The sequence below is a fragment of the Amblyomma mixtum genome, chromosome 5, assembly GCF_055824585.1.
Source record: "Amblyomma mixtum isolate Tamu chromosome 5, ASM5582458v1, whole genome shotgun sequence".
Lineage (NCBI taxonomy): Eukaryota > Metazoa > Arthropoda > Arachnida > Ixodida > Ixodidae > Amblyomma > Amblyomma mixtum.
Window position 1 is genome coordinate 134,116,404 of NC_143016.1, and position 21,798 is coordinate 134,138,201.

Here is a 21,798-nt window from a genome sequence, read left to right on the forward strand (position 1 = left end):
TCATCTGCGACTGTCCTCGTTTTGAGCGGTAGCGCGGTTTCCAGATTGCTACTCTGTACTGCTTGGACTCGCGTCCTCTAACAGAGTCCAACGTTCTGGGACCTTGGACACAACCTTCCTCACAAAGGAAAGCGGTGAAAGTGCTCCTGAGATTCTTAACGGACTCGGGGTTTTATTCCCGTCTATAATCTTTAAGTTTTCAGTGCGCGCCCTCTGTCCCCGTGACATGATGGTCGCTGGACACTTAGAAAACTCATTTCATTACCACTCTTTTTCCTTTTTTCCCCTTGGTTCCCCTCCCCAAGTGTAGGGTAGCCAACTGGGCATCGCCTGGTTAACCTCCCTGCCTTTCCGTCCATTTCTCTCTCTCTCTCTCTATGTCTATTTAGGTCAGGTAGTGACCGCTAGTCCGGGTCATGAGAGGGAAATAACCAGAAGAATAACAATGGTGTGAAGCGCATATGGCAGTTTACCAATATCCCTCAAGAGAAAAGTATATAACAGCTGTATCTTGCCGGTACTAACCTGTGGGGCAGAACCGTGGAGGCTAACGAAAAGGATTTCCCTTAAATTAAAGACAACGCAGCGAGCTATGGAAAGAAATTGACAGGTGTAACGTTAAGAGATCGAAAGCGGACGGAGTGGGTGAGGGAATACACGCGGATTAATGACCTCCAAGTCGAAATCGAAATGAAGACATGCACTTAGACAGGCCATGTAATGCAAAGACATGATAAACAGTGGTCCCTAAGGGTAACGGAGTCGATTCCAACAGAGGACAAGCGTAGCCGGGGGAGGCAGAAAGCCAAGTTATGCTGGCGGATGAGATTAAGAAATTTTCGGGGATACGGAGGCCGCAGCTAGCAAATGAAATGGTTAATTGGAGGGACATGAGACAGGCCTTTGCACTGCAGTGGGCGTAGTCAGACAGATGATGATGATGATGAATTAGTTTAATAAGTGAATTAACTTTTTAAGAGCAAAAAATATCTGCATGCTAGACCACGTCACTCTGAACAGCCCTCAGCTGGTTTCGCGTGGCTAGGATAATCCGTCTTTTTAAAAAGCTTGGTTACATTTAGCTGGGACGCCTGGTATATTGCAGACCAGCTGTGCAGGCGATTCTGCTCAGGAGACTTCTCTCTATTTTACTAAATGTTAGAATGCAACCATAGTTTCTCCCATTGAAAGACACACTGAGTGGTGCATTAACAGTGGTGATGTTCTCCCCTTAATACCGAAAAAAAAATTTCCACGAGGAGTGCTGGCTTTTTATTCTTGTTTTGCGTATCCGCAAGTGGCGCAATGTTTAAGCACCGAGAAGCTGCGCTTAGCTTCCAGATTGTTTAAAACGAAACGTTCTGACAAGCCCTTGTTTTTTGTCTTCATAAAATGGACGGAGCCCTTAAAAACATTGAAGTATGAACCACCCGCGGCTAGGCTACGAAAATGAGCCCGTATAAAGGTAACCTAATCATGGGACTTTAAAAAAGGACATAGGACAATAAAACCACGGTAACATCACGCGAATGGCGACAAGTTCAATAATTTCTCCACAAGGAAGCTCAGTTTTAGGCAATTCCAGGAAGTGGGATAGCACATTAACGCCTCCATTAAGAAAAGTTTTGTTGATATGTTTAATAATGTTTTCAGGTGACTTTAGGTACCAGTTCGAATTATTGCTCTGCAACATAGGAAAGCAGACCAGGAGAGTGCGAGCTGCTTATTAGCCTGTTCCGTCGCTCTAGCCATTCTCGGAAACAGTCGCGTTGTACTACTGTCAGATTAGCTAGAAGGAACGCGGGAACGCTGGCTCTCTAACTCTTGTTGCGCCGTCTTGTGATAACTGCCTACGTCATCGGCGGGGTCACTCGCGTGCAAAGTGCAAGCCGCGAAACGGTAATGAACCGCGAGCCCGTGCATGCTTTAGAAATTATGCTAGAACATCGAACAATAGATAAAGGATTTTGTGCAATAATGTTTACGGGTGAGAGGTGACGCGTGATCGCCTAATAAAAGGGCCGAAGTGGCCCGGTGCAAGCCCTCGCTCAGATCAGCATGCAAGACAGTGCGTGACTAGGCTACAATAGCCTTGGATTATCAGTGACAACGTACCTTCACATATGTCGCTGGCCTCTATAGCGTTGAGACAGGCGAGCGCTATTGACACGGCTCGTCCCTGAATAGACGGAAGCGCGCTGGACTCGTAACAAATGCACGGCTGCCTATGCAGATGCGAGTGACCTAGGCGATAACGCAAAGAACGAGCAACTGCAGGTTTCGCGCCAAAGCACTAGTCGGTAGGTTTTTAACAGAGAATGGCCTGCGCGCGTGCGAATAATTTTGGCGTGCTCTTCATACGCCACAACACTGACTTTTAAACACAACACACCCTGTTACGTCCGTGGAGATAAACTGACGTACGTCGCGGGGGAAGATTTTTTTGTCATTTATAAATTTAAAGATCAGTGACGTAAAGAAACGTGTATTCGCAGCCAAGAATGTAAACCACCATGGACTACGTTTTATGCAGCGGAAATAACACGCAATAGCGTTTGCCTCCTTTTTGAAGCTTTCCTTTCAACATCCGCATTTTTTTTTCACCTGTCTGTGCAAACAGGAAGTAAGTGTCAGCATGATGGTGATGACGACAATGATGATAATTATAATAATGGCTCAAATATTGAAAATATGTTGAAGTTATGCTAGTGCTTGACCGTCGGCATATAATACTCTATTGTAAATCATTCATGCACTGGCAAATGTTAAGAAGAGCCTTAATAGCCCAGGAATTATTGACTATTTCTGCGCGTCAAAGCCACGATTGGAGAGGTTCATAGTTCGTTGCGCTGCATTGCATGTGCTATCTGCCAAAAAAAACTGGGTAATGCGGGCGTGCGAAAAAAAATACTCATAGCAGTCATGCAAGCCAATGTCCAGAGATTTCCGAAGGCTTTGGGGAGCGAGCATGCTCCATCAGCAGGCACTAATATCAGGCGGTTGGGTCTTGAGGCAGTGCAACAAAATTTTTTTTTTCAAAGACCTCGCATGCTGTAATCTTTTGCAGGAGCCAGTACATGAGACCATAGGGAGGCAACACGACTTCGTATTTGTCACAGAAAGATCACAAAGCCTTTGCCACTTTTTAGAGCCCGGTGTTTGACAGGGCACTTCTAGCCAAGTTAAAGGGTAGATCTTCACATAGCAAAACTCACTCTTTTAAAATATACATCACGATAATATGATAATAGTTAAAGTAGTGGTTACCCGGTCACCTCATAGTCACAGCATGTCACAAAGTAATGAGATTGGTGAAAAGAAGAGCAAGACAGCAACATATTCTCAGTGACGCAAATAAGGTGGCTCTTCTGCCGTATGTCCACAGGTCGTCCTACCGGTTAAAGAAGACAGGGGACAATACATTGTAAATCATCTCCCCATGTTTTGAAAAACAAAAACATTAAATAAACTGCATTTGTATTTGTATTTGTAATACGGCATTAAGCATATTTTTCGGCACCTAATAAATTGAGTGTCACCTGTTCACAACAGTCGATGAAATCTAGCATAAGCTTCCATGGTAAAAAGGGGTGGATGTCATGCTAAGCGTCGTCCGAAGTTCATTTCCTGCAGTGTTGGATTTTTGTATGAGTGTTCGCTTCCTTGCGGTGCTGTGTACATTGCACAGGCCGGACCATGCTTTAATAAAACGTTTACGAAAGACTCCAATTCTTAAGATAATAAATCGTCATAATCGTCCATTGATGCTGTCATGCACCGTCGTTTGTTTGATCGTACCCCGGTTTTTTCTAGTACATTCATTCTCTTTAGGCACAAGGACCAATTGGCTAGGAAAATTACTAAGCCATCAGTTGTGTTTCCACGAAATGAATTAGATTTCCTAAAGGGTGCCTATCTCATTTGATATCGTAAAGAGGGACTCGTCCACGGTTATCTTAGCCTGGACAGAGTGTTTTTTGCTATTGGACGCGTGCGTGGATAGTTCGCGGCTTGTATGCCAGTTCCGTTTTTATTTGCTTTTGTGAGATTCCTGATGTGTATATTCTTCTCTTCCCGAAATAAGCTTCTATTTAAGTAAGCACTCCTTTTGTCTTAGTCTGCCTTGTGTCCTTGTTTTAACGTACTTATACCGAGTAGACGCGCGATGGCATATGTTTAGCCTGATTGGCGCATTGAGTTGTTTTGCTGGGACGCCGACATGCCTGGCCATGATATTAGACTCTGGTTGAGCTCTGATCGAGGTTAAGCTGATGAGGTCTGTTTGCGCCGCAGATGGAAGTTGAAGAAGACGATGATATGCAATGCAAAGCGTCAGAGTGTGTTGCATTTCAACACGAGGCGTGATCGACTGTGGCGATTGCGTAGTGCTGTTGTGCAGTGCTTTCGTGCTCTCACGCGAGTGGTCTCGTGCACAAGACAAAATTCTTGCTCGCAGATGGAAAGTCTGGAGTTGTGGTTTCGCACTGAAACACCTCACTGCTCTACTGATATTGCGAAATGCCTCGATGGGTTATTTTTGAATAATGACTGTATGCCTCCTTTTTATCGGGAGAACAACTGCCGTTATAAAATTTGAGAGCAAACCGAAATGCGTCGGCTGTGGCTGAAGAGTGGGTGGGAACAGGATTAAGCTGGGTATACAGGTGGCGAGACGCCTGGTTCCTGAGACAATCATATTGGCTCTTCCCGATGCCCCCTGGATTTATTTTGCTGGTCTCGCGTACCGTTGCACATGTAAGCTCAACATAGAGCTCTGAGCGGCTCCACGGCCATGTTCTACAGTGCAGTAGCCGTATAGAGCAATTATGGCTTGAGATGTGGCGCTGAGCTTCAAAGCGTTTTTCTCGATTAAAACATAAAAGGCTCCAACAGAATGTACTTAGCTCGATTAGAATGAAACTTTCTATCAATCAGAGCCACATCTCATATTTTTACTTGCTACGCATCTTTAAAAAATTTCAGTCCAAAAATGCTGCGCAATAAACTTGATATAAGTTCAAATTTTGTCTGAAATATATTGTTTCTTGGGGTTCAAAACATACCCAAATAGCTCATAGAGGCACAACTCACGGCACAATAACAGCGGTTCAGAGAGACCCAGCCTGGGCTCCGCATCTTAACCGATCTCAGCATACGGGGGAAGGACCCCACAGACCCCACATCGTGATGTGCAAGCGAATACGAGTTAAACACCTCCTCGAAAACATGCATGCAGGACGTCATAATGGCCGGAGAAGGACCAGGATGAGTACGCTAGATATAAAGTATGACGGGGACGAAAGTGTCGTATATCTCGATGGCCGCACAATACCCACTCGTGGCCAAGACCGCCTTTGCTGTAGGCGCGGTCAGCATCTGCCTCGAGGTAGCAGCCACGGTGGTCACAGAGGAAGCAGTGGAGGCCGAACAGGCCACCATTGCCCTAGGAATGGTTCTTGGAGGAGCTAAAACTATTTCTTAGCTGTTCCAGTGGTAACTTTTCGAGGGCACGCGTCTGCGCCACACCATAAGTATTTCTAAATTTTCTAAAAACTTTACCAATAGACAGGAGCGAGGTGCACCTGGCCTGGCTCCACACCCACGTGGGCGATCCAGGTAATGAGGCCGCGCACTGCTATGCTCGAGGTTTTGTCAGCCGAGCAGGTGAGGCAGCTTCTGACACGGGAGCGCCCCGAAGTGAGGCCCTGGACTTGTATCAGGCCATAACGCAGTACAACAAAGTGCTACGAATACACCTGCCTCCTCCGTACGGTTCGCTCAGCACAAAACATGGCTGCCACGTGGCGACGGCTGTGGACACGGTTGTAGCCGAACCCCCCGAATTCTCCGATCTGGTAAAACCGTTCTGTGAACTGGGCGCTAAGCCTGCCACTTTGGACCATATAATCAGGGACTACTCGGAAGATCCGCCTCCAGTATATCTACTTATATGAGCCTCTCCTACACAATATCAAGCTGTTCTCGGCAGCTCGGTCCCTGGCGTTCAGTCCATGGCGACGACGAGAGCCGACAGAGGTCGCCGATATGGTACAAATGCCGGCCCTCTGGAGTGGCTGATTGACCCAGCCTTCACTGACATTTTATCTTTTCTAGTGTCCATGTTGCAATCTCCTTCCGCTTTGGCTGCTTCGAAAGAAGTTTTCGAAACACGGGAAAATACTTACTTGTGGCGTGCCTAGATATTGAGTGGACGTTGGTCCTATCATCAGCGCTGCTTCATAGATAAAAAACTCTAATGGAATTGGTAGATCTACAGCAACGACGAGAATCAACTGAGGTATTTGTTCATAGACAATGAAAATTAACAAATATTCTCGCCAGCCGAGAGCTTGCGCCATGAAAGTTCAACAACATTCGGCTGGCAGTAGCGTGCTTAACTCTTTGGCTGATAAGATTTTTATTTGTTCTTGCTAACGTCGTAACTTTATCGCTTTAGGTTAGGAGGCTGTAGAATCCCTGAATGTTGCTCACGCATAAAAGGCCTCTTGTTGCCGTCCCTCCATCAATACCGTGTCGTGGAAGTCCATCATCGCGACGTGTCAGCTTCATCCTACTGGTAAGCGCGTACTACGGCACTGGTAATCTTGAGGGCTCATGCTGGTGGAGAAAGAAAAAATTAAGAGGAAAGGCAGGGAGGCTAAGCGTGCTGGTAAGCTTGCATATAGCGACCAGAATAGTAAATTAACTTTGAAAGTTAATTTTCCGTTATATTGGAAACAGCTTCGAGGGTGGCTGAGAATATTTGCCATCTCTTATAGAACATCATGGTAGCTGAATCAAATTGTGTAATGTGTTCAGCCATTTAATTTCTTCAAAAAGTTTTTGTTTTCCTTCAGGGTCAGAAGCGGCAACGGCGTTATTGCTTCAGAATTAATTTGGCTATTAAACTCAGGAGTAGCCGGAGCAAGGTTCCGAAAATTGAGCGACACGAGGTTAATTAGAATTTCCGCAGAATGTTCCTTTCGTAGCCACCTCATTGAAGACGCTACATTGTTTCGCAATTAACTTCAATGCCTGTGATTTCAATTTATCAAAGCTTTTCGGCTACCTCCGGCAAGCAAGCTGCCCGACCGAGTGCTTAAATTTCTCTGCGACATTTTACAACACTGGGAGACGCAGGCATTACTTGGCATACAAAGACGCCAGAAACTTGCACAGTAATTTAAAAAATGTTCACTAACTTCCAATTTGCTGCGAAAATGCTCAGAATATTAAAAATTGTGGGGAAGGCATTCTGGTTTGCTGACTGCTTCACATATGAATTTATGTATCGTATTTTGGATTAGGACATTCCCTCATTGAAAGCAGAGCGCAATCGTGTGTTTTCATGCACCCAACAGTATTAAAGCTGTACCTACTTCAAATTTAGGGGAGCGGAAAAATATGATAGCATAAGCCATCAACCAGTGGCCTTCAAGCCACTTTTACGCTGTTTTCAGCGATTTACTTGGTAGCAAAGTTATTCCACAAAGACAATCTGCCACCTATAACGAGAACGAGGAAATTTCCAACTGCTCAGCTAGAATTCAAATTACCCGCTCGTAGCGAGTAAGCTTTGTGCTTAGTTGATTGACTTAATTTGATTGGTATTTTTGTGCTTAATTCATTGGTTACATTTGGGCTAACCGCAGTCATGCGCACTCTAATTTCTGGACAACAACGAAACGTGTATTCTTCAAAAAACCACACGTGATTTCCTAAAGAATGTCAGGTTACTGGCTGCCTGAAAGCAGCCCTTTTTTGAGTACATAGCTTCGTTTAAAGAACGAATAACACGCCACGATATCAAATGTATTTCTCATTCAGAAAATCATTCATTCTTACTGGAATCGTCAGGTTCACTGTAGGTGATTTCTTATGTGAAGTTGCGCATTTGGAAAACAAAGATTAACTAGGGGTACACAATGACGTGAATGTTTTCCAGGGAGAAGGCACCAACAGCAATAGAGTTTTCGCATTTTACTTGAATTCGCTTTTGAAATTTCATGCATATCTCTTGACACTTTTTCGTAGGCGCCATGAATGCAGTTACGGCAGCCATTTGTGTCCTCGGGCTTTTTTTCATCACAGGTGAGTTGATGCTTACAGTTATAACTTTTTCAGAAGCTCGTTGCAAAGGTGCTATATACTCTCGTATGCAGTTACTCGTGAAACCAGTTTAACCAATGTTCGCTCCTAAAACTTATGGAAGAGATGTTTTTTGTTTTTTCAAACGTGCCTGCAATCCGTTTAACCTACTTTGAGGAGCTATGTTTTGGCTTCCGGGGAACGGCTCACCAGAGAAATGGTTTGGTTTGGTTTGGTTTATGGGGTTTAACGTCCCAAAGCGACTAAGGCTATGAAAGACGCCGTAGTGGAGGGCTCCGGAAATTTCGACGACCTGGGGTGCACTGACATCGCACAGTACACGGGCCTCTAGAATTTCACCTCCAAAGAAATTCAACCGCCGCGGCCGGGATCGAACCCGCGTCCTTCGGGTCAGCAGCCGAGCACCATAACCACTGAGCCACCGCGGCGGCCTCACCAGAGAAATGTGGGAGTCCAGTTATGATTGTGAACATAGGGCTCGACACTTCGAGCTATTGTCAAACGTCTGAAGTCTTCTGGATCGTCATCAGGCTGTGAATCTAGTGATTCCCGAACGACTCAGTGCTCGTTGCAGTGATCTCGGGAAAGTGAGCAGAGGTAGTATCGCTATAGCTCTAGAATTAAGGAAGAAACCCAAATAGACGTGCATGCATGCTGATTTAACTCATCGTGCCTCTAAGAAAACTCCTCAGAAAACGCAACATTTTTTTTAGTCTTGGCCGAATCTTGGCTCCAGTGATCGCAATAGCTTGACCACACATAATGCCCGAAGAGAGGTCAGAAGTTACTGTCAACTTAGGTATGCAGATGAAAGCAGCGTATCTGCATGAATTAATTTTCAGTAGTAATCAGAACAAAAATTACGCAGGTGAGAAAGGTAGTGCGCGTTAATTTTATTGATTTTTATTCTTATTTTTTTTTTGTTTCCAGGAAACTTAATAAATTTTCGTAAAGTAAGCCATCCGCATTCCTTTTCTTATTCTTTCTAATATATTATTTCCTGTGTACATGGCGGAAGCCAACAATCACCGCAGCCAAGAAGCATAGGGAATAGGCTGTGATGGCGCTTAATGTTAAATTTGTAATAATTTTTTATATGGCGCAGCATTTTTCAGCGGGAAACCTATTATGAACGTAATTTTTTTATATAATGTAACACTTAACTATCACAAGCAATATATCAGGAGATCGCCTGACGGCAGTCTTTAATTTTTTTCTATTAACGTTTTTGATATCGTAGAAAGCGTCCCCCTCTGATTTGCAATGGGAGCCTTAACATTTGGTCTTGATCGATGGAAACTCTTTAAAAGAAAGATTTTACTAAATATCGGAAGTATAAACTACTGCGTTCAATACTTCCGCAAAGTTGCTTACAATTTTCTAATTTTGAAAATTTTGGCCAGAAATTGCTGGACATGAAATATAAGCTACATTTATTAAACTCTCTCTTCAACCGAATTGAAGTCAACATGTCAAAGAATAGCGTTTTAAAATCCAATAGCGTCAGACGAGTCCGGTGAGCACAAGCATACTAATTTATATCTCCCTGCTCTTTCAGCCCGATCACCTAATTGGTTAATCAGCTTCACGAAACAAGACTGATAATTCGCCTCTTCAAGGATGTGGGGCCTCAACTTTACTGCATCAGAGAAAGATTTCCTCAGAACCAAAACATATTTGAGACCGATTACTGTCCTTTAAGTAAAGTGCGCTCTAATATCGCAGGCAGAACCCGTTTGTTGCATTAAAGCGACATTCGGATCATAATATGACTGTTTTCAACCAATGTTTCTCAAAAAAATAGTGGTGAAACACTCAATTTATTGCAGCTTCAGCGGGAAGTACTGTCGAGGAACAGAAGACGTCGCAGAAGGTGTTGGACCTGAAATCCAAATACATCGCTGATGAAGCAGTACTGGCTGGACACATTCTGCGGCACGTAGCCTACGAGCTTCGACACGACGCAGAGCTGGAGAGTGAGGTGAAGTATCAAAACAGCTTTTTAGTGTCGTCCACAAACGGTGCAAGTTTGCAGAAAAAGTATTATTTTTTCCAAATAAATCGAACGAATATCGAGCCTGCATCGTGACATGAGAGTATTATAAAGGGGTGACTACGAGAAAGCATTCCATTTAGTAGAAACTTCAGCAGTCATGCAGGCATTCCGGGGCCTGATATGGGAACAGTTAGGGATAAGAGTTAATGAAGAATGCCAAAGTAATTTGCGATTCACAGATGACATTGCCTTGCTAACTCACTCAGGACATGAACTGAGAAGCATGATCAATGAATTAGACAGGCAGAGCCGAGCGGTAGGGCTCAAAATAAGCATGCAGAAAACCAAAGTAACGTTCAACACCTTAGCAAGGGCACAGCACTTCGCAGTTGGTAGCCGGGTGCTGGAAGTAGTAAGATAATATGTCTATGTAGGGCAGGTAGGGAAATTACAAAGAGACTCTTTTGGCCCGTGATTAGGTTCGCGTTAATGTGGACAACAATGAGAACAAATTTTGATTGCGTATTCTGAGCGCAAGACACGACTGCAACGAAGCGGAATTTGTATTTTCCTGTTTCCCTGTGTACTTTCGAACAGTCCATTCGTTCAGAAGCCAAATTTTCCACGCGAACGAAGCATAAAAACACTGAAAAAGCTTTGTCTCCAGAAAAAAGGTCTTTAATTCAAGCGGAGCATAGTAACGGGCTCATAATGGCGGAACAGGACTGTATTTAGAAAAGGCATGAGATGTTAGAATACGGCTAACAATCTCAGGCTTCGAGAAGACTGGGCTATATAGCGATTAGTGATATCATGACAAGTTTGACCTCAGCTTAGATACGCGGTGGGCTTCAAGGAAAGTAATTCAGTAAATTCACGCACAAAAATATTTTGTAACCTCGGAAGCGCAAGCAGCTTGTAATGAAAAGTGGTGCTTGCTTGCTACGTAGCAATGTTAAAAGACTAGTTAAACCAATAAGAAGCAAAGGACATTCAGGCTTTCACGCATGTTAGGACCTAGACGGTTGGCACGAACTGCGGATCGCATATGCTTATGAGTGACAGCACAACTGAGACGGAGAGACCCACTTTTGTACCCGAAGAAATCAGTGTGTCAAGCACGAAACCTCGTGGAGTCGACTAAACATAGCGTGCGTCTTAATTTTTTTTCTGACGTTGAAGGCAACATTTCTTAAGCGAAATGGACAATTTTACGCTCTACCGGCGCCTTGAAGCCTTTCAGCATGCGGAAACAACATCGTTTTTTTTTGTTCGTTTTGTTTCAGACGGACGAGTATTTCTTCCGTAATTTGTGGAATAAGACCAAGGCGGCATTCAAGAAGGCTGGTCAGAAAGTCAAGGCATCAGCTAAGGAGGCTAAACCTTTCATCATATCCACCCTCAAGGAAGCTGGAAAAGCCGCCGCCAAAGCTGCAATTAAAGTTGTAAGGCAGAGAGCTCAGGACAAAGCTATTGAACTTGTGAGCAAGTTGTATAACGAGGCAATGGTTGGCTACGCTCTGCAAGACATGGGCAGTCATCTCGACGTTGTGAACAAGCTGTGCACTCTCATGGACCAGAATGGCAAACGACTTATAGAACATGGCGAGAAACTGGGCGCTCAACTATTTATTTTCTCCTCTGTTTAGTAGATGCCTACTAGCCCTCGAATGATTCAAGCATTACTTGAATGTAGTCTCGCCCAATCTCTTCAATACGGACATAAGTTTGTCTTACCTCATGCATTTATTGCGACCGCAGTCATAAGAAGTCGTCCTCATGAATACAGGGACTTGACGTTGGCAACTGCTCAACAGTTTTGTCAGAGCAATGTTCAGTACACAGTGCTTTTGTCGAAGTGTAATAAATGCATCACCTTTTTGTCAAAGAATTTCATGTTCATATTATATGTTTTTACAGCAGAAAGAATTCGTGATAGCATTTAAATTTAACAGTCTGTCTAGAGCAATACGAACGCAGACTGTGTTCACCAGAAAGGCTTTACTTTATAAGCTGATTGCGTCTTTAATGAAATAAAAGCGCACGCATCACTGTCACACGGATCGAAAGTGATAACCGGTATACGTTGCTGTACAACGAGGGAATGACCGGTCTGGAAGAGGGTTTCTTTAACGGAGCAGACTGATCGCCTGCTGATTCTACAGGGTTGAGTTCGGGTGTAAACATTCATCTTCAAATTGGTTATGTCATTGGACCTGACATCGATGATCGCTCGGTGATGTGTGTAGAGAACCGTGCCCACAAACCCGACAGGGGAGTCCCCTTGTAGGCCTATGTGCAGTAAGATTACACGCATTCTAAAAATTACACTACTATACTATACTGTTATACTATCATACTGAACGCAACACGGTGAACGCCACTCATAGCCCGTATTCGCAACAGCAGATGGTTCGCGCCTCGCTCAAAAGATGCGTGGCGGCCGCGGCCGCTTCGTCTTTGTTGAAGGGTCGGAGGGCAGGCCACGCGGGCAAGGCTATTCGCTCATTTTTCTATTGAGCTTCGGTTTTATGCGGGTCTTTCTGGGAAATCAAGTGATAAGGCTGAACGACACGGACAGGTCGGTGGACCTTGTTTTTATTGCCGGCTCACAGATCAGGTCGCGCGGCCATTCATACATATTTACATAAAAAATCCTTAAATGCGTCCCTTTAACTTACATCTCTCTGCTGACTTAGTTAGCGGCGCGGGGCTACACCTTGCGTATATGTATTACGTCACTGAATGCTAGGAATCGAGAATGCGGCTCGCACTTGGATAGAAACTTACACGGGAGTTTGAGTACATCAGTGCTGGCATCAGCAGCAGCTCTTGCACGCAGGCGGATTCGAGTGTGAGCGAACAAAAGTAGGACGCAGACAGAGCGTCGCCGCTGCCAGTTACAGTACACTGAAGTGCATCGTCGAAAAGCCGCCGCTGAGCGTGAATCTCCCAAACGGCAGCCAGAGGCTGCTTCGAGGCTACCTCTCTTTTAAATTCAGATTTATAGAAATCGGAAATAAAGGCTAACTAAGCAATAGCAGCCAGAAGCGGAGCGCCAGATATTGCTCTTTAGCGGTTTTCGCATAAAATCTTAAACAACTGCCATATTTTTGTTTTCCAGCTGTTTTCGTTTTTACTTGTGTAGTATTGCAGTATATAATTTGGCTACAGTAACTATTCGAGCGTTAAGATACTCACGACGATAGCCTGGCACAAAGATACAGATATGGCAGACAATGCTACGTACTAATTATCTGAAATGTCTCGGACACATCCCACCCGTTGCCTGACTCATAGGCTGTGGTTCTCGCTAAAAACAATGTGAAAATGTTAACTCGTGGCTACAATACGTAGAAAGATCGAAGGGTTCGTGGGCTTCTAAGGTGCTTCGTTACTTCGGGTGATGTATGCAAAATTAATCATGTTGCATTATATGGCAAAGCGAACACGCTGGCGAAAACTCGACCTATTTGTCGACGCTTTCAGAAAATAGATTTCCTTATCCACAATGAGTCTTTTGATCTCTTGCCTCAGCCATCAATATAATTCCAGCACAGAGCACCGCGCATAGGCACGTTTCAGGCCACTCTCTCAAGCTGCACGCTGGCTAAGATTAGAAAAAAAAAATTAATCTGAAATTCCGAACCCCAATGTCGGATGGAAATCTAGGTGCTGAATAAAACGTCGTTGGTGCGGATTGCTATTGTAAACTTGACTCCAAGTAATGCTATTGCGCAGATATCTGAATTTTCACAGGGCGAAAAGATTTAGGCCAGTGACGCACATCAGTTCATTGCTTTCGAGGTGACAAGGTGGAATGCGGACAAAGGGTCGTGCTCTCAATTTCATCTGCGCGCAAGGGCTTATCCAGCCACACACGCCTCGCTGCTTTGTGTTAACAAGTAAAGCGCTAGTGTTGCCCTGCGAAACCCGTCGTATGCTCTCACGATAATGATACCGGTTGCCGTCCAGGTTAGCGTATTGGCAAAGACAACCGGTAGGTGTTATGATACGCGAGTGCATCAGTCTATTGAGCAACAATGCGTTCCTTTAGAACTCTGTCCTCGTCGCTATAGGAGCTAAGCCTGACGTCTCTAGTACCATTTCGTGATATGGTGTGCAGCTTCAGCAGTGCAAGCCGAAGTAGGTGACGATAACCAGACCAGATATGCCCGCATCCTTTCGCCCCACTACATGGACCACAAGACGCCGGCCACTGTGACGTCAGTGAATACTGCCTCAAGCGGTCAGCGGCTTTACCGAAGAATGTCTCGCTGCTAATTATTCTAGATTATTGCTGCCTCGCCATACAATGTCGTGCATGCTAAACTGTTCAAGAGCTTGCAGGGCGCACTGCCGCTGTTTTCATTGTGAATCGAGCCTCACCGCTCGCCCTGAAATGCCGTTGTTGAAAGGCCAGTGTATACCCTCAGATGGCCAAGCATTGTGTCTGAAAAGCAGCATATTATCGCGGCTCATTGCAGTTGCCTGGCTTGAATTTGCATGCACATGACCTCGATTAAAACACAGTGAGCTATTACAAAACGGTAAAACATGCATCAGTGCGCGAGCGTAGGTGCCTTGCTTTTAACACTTATGAGAGATGGGCAGCGTCGAGTATTAGAAAGAGCAAAAATAATAAACGGTCCTCAAGGAAGGGCTCCTACTTGCCGAAGAGTCCACGGGCCTGGGCTCACGGAGAGCTCTGCCCAGTAGCCATGCTCGGCCAGCTGGTTTAGCAGCACGCAGAGTGGCCTCCCATGAGGAGGAAGATGGGTTGGGCATGGACGAAACTGCCATAGGTTGGGGGATTCCCACAGGTAGCGCATGAGAGAGGCCTTCGCCGTCTCTCATGTTTAGCAGCGTCGGAAGCTCAAGGTAGGGTGGCAGCGATGAAAGAGTTAATGTGAGATGTACCAGTTTCTGTGTAGTTGGCGCATACCGCACTACATTATCAGTATAGCGTACGGTGGGTGGTGGGATGCTGAAGCAGCTGTTTTTTTCATGAGTAGTGAATTGCTGGTACGTCGGTAGAGCCCGCGAGGTTTCCTACGTGTCTTTAGGTGTGAAATCTTCTAGAACAAAGCACGATAGTTCTCGAGCCAGTGCACGACCGCACAGATTGCCGGGCATCAAGGCATGCTCAGGAAGAAACATGAGAGTTATCTCTTGGCTAAATGTGTGGGCTGACGGGAGAATGCTCCGGCAGTTGCTGAGATAATGCTTTGCGGACAGTGACGGTATGCAGCTTAGGAGTCGGTACAGATTTCAGTGATGTTGGGATCTTGTGAAACGTGTATGAGCGCCAAGGGGATGGCCGCGCCCTCGGCCTCAGTACGATTGTTGGCGTCGAGGGCGGCTACGGCCCCGATGGCGCAATCTTCGTAGGTGACGACAGCAGTATAACAGCCTGGTAGGTTGTTTTGAAAACTGAAATGTTACTTGGCCCTCAAGGAAAAGTGTTCTAAAATAAAAGCAATAAGCTGCACTCCGAGCCATTATAATTTTGCTAAAACAGAACCTTGATGGGAATAAATTCTTAAAAGCTTCACAATTGGCGGGGACCTCTACTCTTTTCAGGTTGGGCATACTCATGGAACGTCGCGTCCTCAGGTTATCTTTCTACAGGTTCTTTTTCGGGGCATAGACGCGTTTTTCATTTTGCAGAGATTCTAATAGTTTTAAGCGCTGAAGCTTACTTCATTGGCAACCAACTTTTTAATCCGGCTTCGTGTCGTTGTATTCTATAAGTTAAGCATTGACATAGGGTGCTTATTTGCTCTATCAGCTGCAGGCACCCAGAGCCGCATTTAAAACAAGTCCTTCCAAGGCAATGCCTGTTTTCTTTCAGAATTTTTAGGATCTCTTCACCACTCTAAATTATTCATGAAATATTTTCTCCGTTCCAGAAGGCTATGATTACTACGTAAAAATATAGCAAAAAACAATAAAGAAAGTTAAGATTCGAATTGGGAGCAAGTCCGTGGTGTGGAATTGCATAGTTATTCATTGAGTGCGATATCGGGAAACATAAATAGCTCATCGCTGGCCGAAGCAGTTGGCTAAGTACGGAGAACATTAGCAAAACTTTACTTTCAGTAGAAATGGAAAGCTGACAAGCGACCTCTGTACCATGGCTCCTAGTCCTGCTAGCCACCATTTTATTTATTTAAATCAATAAATATCTTTTTAGTGTTCGCTCCAGAACGCTCCCAAGAAAAGAATACTGAAAGAGCATGATAGCAATTCCTAAAAAAATGTAATAGTATACAGACTTCCTGGGCATTTTTTATGCCTGTACCAAATGAAGCCCAAGCTCGACTTGTGGGCGCTTTAAAGGCCGCTGTTAGCTGCTCAGGAAATGCACACGTTGGGCGCGAAAAGCTGACTTTTCGACCCCTTGGTTCTACGCATTGACGAAGGCGCTTCACCGCGAGTACCTTTATCCCATATTTTCAATTCGCTCAATAATGCTTGAGAACTTTCTCGAAATGCAAGGGAACGCTTAGAAAAAGCGCTTATTGAAGTCACTCGCAAACCGACAAGGAAGAAGCGAACTGATACATGCAGCGCAATCTCAGCACAAAAAAAAAAAAACCTTTTCTTCCGACGTTTAAAATGCTGGCTAAAGCAAAACTGTACTTCAAAGTTTGTCTGCATTTTCCCCCCTACTTACACTTTACATTGGGAGATTTCTTACTTCACACTTCCCGCTAACCTCTTTGGTCCCGCTCGCGTCCAATTTCTTGATTTGTTTGATGGTTTATGGATTGGGGCGGTTTAACGTCTCAACGCGACTCAGGCTATGAGGGACGCCGTAGTGGAGGGCTCCGGAAATTTGGAACACTTGGGGTTCTTTAACGTGCACTGACATCGCACAGTACACGGGCCTCTAAAATTTCGCCTTCATCAAAATTATACCGCTGCGGCCGGGATCGCTTTGTTTGAATTCAGCACTTAAAGGTGGTGTAGTAAGCGATGACCCTAAGTTCAGCTGCTTGAAATCAGCAGCACTCAGTTAGCAAATGGCTCCGCATAAGCTGCTACGCGCAATCTGCTCAGCGTGGTCAGAGCTCTGCAGAGTTCATTCGTGCGCCGTGCGTGTGTGTCTAAAAAGCATCACATCTGCGAACCAAATAGGAATGTAGAGATGGTTTTCGGTGTCATGAAATCACGCCCCCAATTCTTTCTGGTTCTGCAAGCTGGACTGCTACAAAATTGGACTCTTTACCATACAGAGTCCCATTCGTATCACTCTGCAATAGCTATTGCGGTCAGGAGCCTCGGCAACCAGTATCAATGCCGCACATCTGAGTTTATGCTATCTAAGATGCTACTAAACGGGTGGATAAGAAAAAGTGAGCACTTTTTTCCATACGTGCTCCTGCTGTCTACAGCTCATAACATCTAATTTTGCTTATTTATTTGCTGCGTCCATCTAGCAGGTTCAGCTAACCCTTCCTACTCGCTTATTTGATACTGTAATACATAATAAGCGTTCTCATTCTTACAGCGCGGTACAGATGCTCTCTCAGACAGCTTTAAATATAGTGTGCATTCCTCTCGCAGGTGTAGACTTTGTGGTTTTCCCGTGAGAGCCAATGGCGTTTCTTCATTTATAAGTGGTGTCAGCATTTCTAAGGCTCTTCCAGAAGTGAGAAGTAGTAACAACATGTACAAACCAGTGCAGTGGTGTTCCGAAGTATTATTCAAAGAAGTAATTTCTAAACCCGCGTGTCACAGTTTACGCAGCAAAATTAAGAAGGAATTTGCACTCACAAATAACAAGAAAAGAAAGATCAGCAGCTCGCAAATATCTTAAGGCAGCGATTCTTCTTCAAAGAAAGATTCAATATTGGTAACAAACTCAACCAGTTATATAGCATTGTCTCTCCGCGTATTCTTATTCGTCACTGGAAAGTATAAGAACGGAAATTACCTTCGTTCTTACCGCTGCAGAAACAGATTCCGGCTGCAGACTAGATTTTAGACAAACTACCTCTTAGATTTTGAAAGCAGCTTTGTACACAATGTATACAGAACTCTTTCTACCCTAAAGACTGAAACCGAAGCATAGAAGTTCGTTTTGGTGGGTAGTTAAACTCACTGCCTCGTGGCTTTCATAAATGGAGTGTTTGATGGTGCGATAATTAGCACGCGGTGATAAAATGGATTAAATGATTTCAACTTGTCCAGGCGAGGTAGTAACTTAGGTTCAGGAGCTTGCTCTCCGAAAACCTAGTGTATGCAGATGATGCTCTCATGGAGATACTATGGAGCAGGATTTACAACAACGTGCTCACGTTTGAGATCCACTCTCGAGCGCCATATACAGTGTGCATGCACAGCAATATTATCAAATCGCAAGGCACCTCACCTGCTGCAGCGCATCGCGGGAAGCGTATTCCAAAAGGCGTTAATGGCAACTCATTTTTTCAGGATGCTTTTCAATATGTCCCAATGAAAAACTGCATCGTGAAATTCAAGAAAGATATGTTTGACTGTTTGTCTCTTTTTTACAAATGCAGACCAAGGTACGAAGATACCTTTGCACTTAACCATGGCTTCAGTGGACGAGTGCCAGCATGCAACTGAAAAAAAAAATGACTTCACTTAAGGCCTCACCGGCATCTTTTGAGCACATCGTGTTCTGGCACCACAATGACCAGATACTCAGCTGAAAATTCCGAACTGACAATATGAACGGACGAAACAACTTCTTGCAAAGGGGCCCAACGCACACCAACCTCCAGCCACAGACGACACTCAGAGTTATTCCAACAATCGCTCTTGAGCAACCCTTCTAAGAAAAAACACTTTGTTCGCGCAAGAAAAAGAATCTCATCACTATCTGTTTCAAAAATAAATCTGATAAGCCTAGCCCTTCGTTCAGTGCAGTATAGAACAGATTGCATCGAATTGTACGCTCCCATGTTGACGACAAAATTAACGTTTTAAGTACCCTATGCAACTTTGGACAGAAATCCTTGGCAAAGATAACGCTTGTAGAACATAAAAACGTTCGCTAGTAGAAACAGGATAAACACCGTAGCTCTTGCGTGCATGGAAAAGTTGTGGCCATTCCACTTGTTTGTCTGAGCTTTTACTCACTCCACTTCATCGGACCAGTATATTTTGCTATCTCGGTAATAGCTAACCGGCACGACAAGGTACAGCCGGCCAATTGTTTATCTGGCGTGCGTGACGGCTGTGTTTTCCGTGCTCCTGCAAGTTGTAACGCAGCAAACTTGCGAAAATATAATATCTAAGCACGGACTCACTAAACCCATGCTTAACACTGAGCTTTCCGCAAGTTTGCTTCGTCGCAAAGCGCAGGAGCGCAGAAAAAGCGGCCGTCTCACAAGCCAGCTAAAGGTTTGGCCGGCTGTACTTGCCCGGTGTCTCTTCCCACTTCATACGACAAAACACTTCTGGCATGGCTTGCCAGTTTCCATGCCAATAACCAAAACATTTCTGCCAGCTTAGTGCACTTCCACTTGCAACACACAAAGCTGAAGCCTCTTTCATCAATTCTTGCACACTTTCCTGGTCTGTGCAAAACACTGCTATGTCATCTGCATATGAGAAAACCCGAACTTCGTTATTGAAGAAGCTGTAACCTCGTAGGTTTGGCCTTGTGAACGGCATTAAACCAAGGGGCTCCAAGTATTCGCGCAAAAAAGCACTGGAGAAGGACGGCAACCCTGCCCTACTGATGACAACACTGATATACTATTACTCAAATGATTATTAATTACGAAGCTAGCAGTGCAGTCATTATACAACATTTTATCACTCTCTGCTAAAATACATCCAAGTTTCACGCGCTCTAAAAGCGCTAACAGAACTTGATGCAGAACTTCATCCAAAGCCTTATGCAGGCGTGGTTGCATCTTGGCAATACGACAATGCGTGACGTCCCAACACTCAATAACACTTGAAGCTAAGTGTATGTTCGTAAAAATGGTTCTGCCTTTTATTCCGCCAGCCTGGTGGAGGCCAAGAACACTTTTAATTCCGCTTTGGGGTCGTCGAGCTAACACTTCAATACAGATTTTGACGCCTACATTTGTTACACTTCTTGGGCGGTAAGACTACGGGCTGCAACTGAACCGGATCATGAGGTTTTGGGATCAGTACCTATTGGGACAGTTACAATGGCGTAGGCATTCTGTTTTTCTTTATATATAGCACTCGCATAATACCTGTTGGAACGCTAATACCATTCTCGGTTTAAAAGCCTTGTAAAGTGCTGCACAAAGGCCATCCGGCCCAGGGGACTTGTTTAAACTAAGCTCTTGTATTGAGAACTTTATTTCTGTTGCAGTTATGCGGTTTTCAAGAGCCCGTACTTGTACATAATCAATTTTTGGCATTAGCGGCAGGAAATCTTCTTTAAACCGCTTAATGTCAGGTGTTATGTAACTGAACAAGGTTCGATAATATTCGATAAATAAAATTTCAACCTGCTCCCTTTCACAAGTCACTTAGTTTTTATAAGAATTTTTTTATCTCTTTTGACACTTCATACTGCTTTTCATTGATTAGTGCACTTTTGGTCGGCGTTCTCTGAGCCACAGGCTTTCGCTACGCGGCCTTATCACAGCCTCACGATGCTTCATTCCAGCTCAAGCTTAGTTTTTACCTCTTTTATTTCTTTTGTGACCAATCCTGCCTTAACGCCTTCCATACAAAGTATGTAATCAAGATCAATCTCAGCTTCACTCTCTTTCTGTTTGTTTTTTTTTCTCTTTAAGGCACATGCTGAATCTATGGCAACCATTTTAATGTATACATTTAAATTTTTGCCAAGTTTATATAAAATTTCACTCTTTTCATAACAAACATTCCAGTAGACCTTTAGCCTTGGTGGTGAACTCCTTCTCATGCAACAATTTGTCACTAAACTTCCGCCGGTCTCAGCAAAAATTAGAATTCTTTTTAAACACCCCAAGGTAACAATGACTAATGAGTGATCACTGAAACTGGCGTGTAGTGTTTGATGCTGGGATAGCAAAGGCACACACTCAACAAACACATCAATTCTGTCTAACGGAGCATGACTATCGCCTTGAAAATGCGTGAACTCTGTCCTCCATTCTGCAGTATAATTCCAACACCTTCTAGGTCTGCCTCATTAGCGATCTCATTTAACATCTCGGCACTCAAGTTGCGAACACTAAGCTTTGTTGCTTTATCTATTGATCTGGACCAAGCAGGAGAACACGCTTTTCAAGCAGCAAGAAGGGCTTCACACGGCTAAAAACAGCTCCCCGTTGTGACACTATATTCGGTGCATATACACAGAGAGCTCTCCATTTAGTTCTAGAATATGTAAGCTTACATACTACAATGCGGTCGATTTCACAGGAAATCACCGATTCAATAGACCCTTTACAATTTCGAATGATAATGAGGCATCCTTCGGACTTGACAGCTGCATGACACACGCAGACGCCGAATCGCGTGCTGTACACTTCTGCCAACGTATCTGTCTGCTCTTCACTCTCAGGTTCAGTTCCCTGAACAGCTAACTTAATTACCCTTAAGGTGGAACTTATGTGTCCCCTCCAATTTTTTTTGTATGGTAATGAGATGAGTGCGTAATTAGTAATTAGTAATTAATAATTAGTAAGTAATAATTAGTAATTAGTAATTTCGTAATTCGTAATTAGTGCGTAAGCACTAAT

At 44.3% G+C, this 21,798-nt stretch overlaps 1 protein-coding gene across 1 annotated transcript; it reads left to right on the top strand.

Moving 5' to 3' along the window:
- The first annotated feature begins 8,039 nt into the window (after positions 1-8,039).
- LOC149343802 (uncharacterized) lies at positions 8,040-11,754 on the top strand. The gene is made up of 3 exons (XM_089547072.1): positions 8,040-8,091; positions 9,939-10,090; positions 11,392-11,754. The coding sequence occupies exons 1-3, from the start codon at positions 8,040-8,042 to the stop codon at positions 11,752-11,754; spliced, it is 567 nt and encodes a 188-aa protein (XP_089403198.1).
- The last annotated feature ends 10,044 nt before the right edge of the window (positions 11,755-21,798 follow it).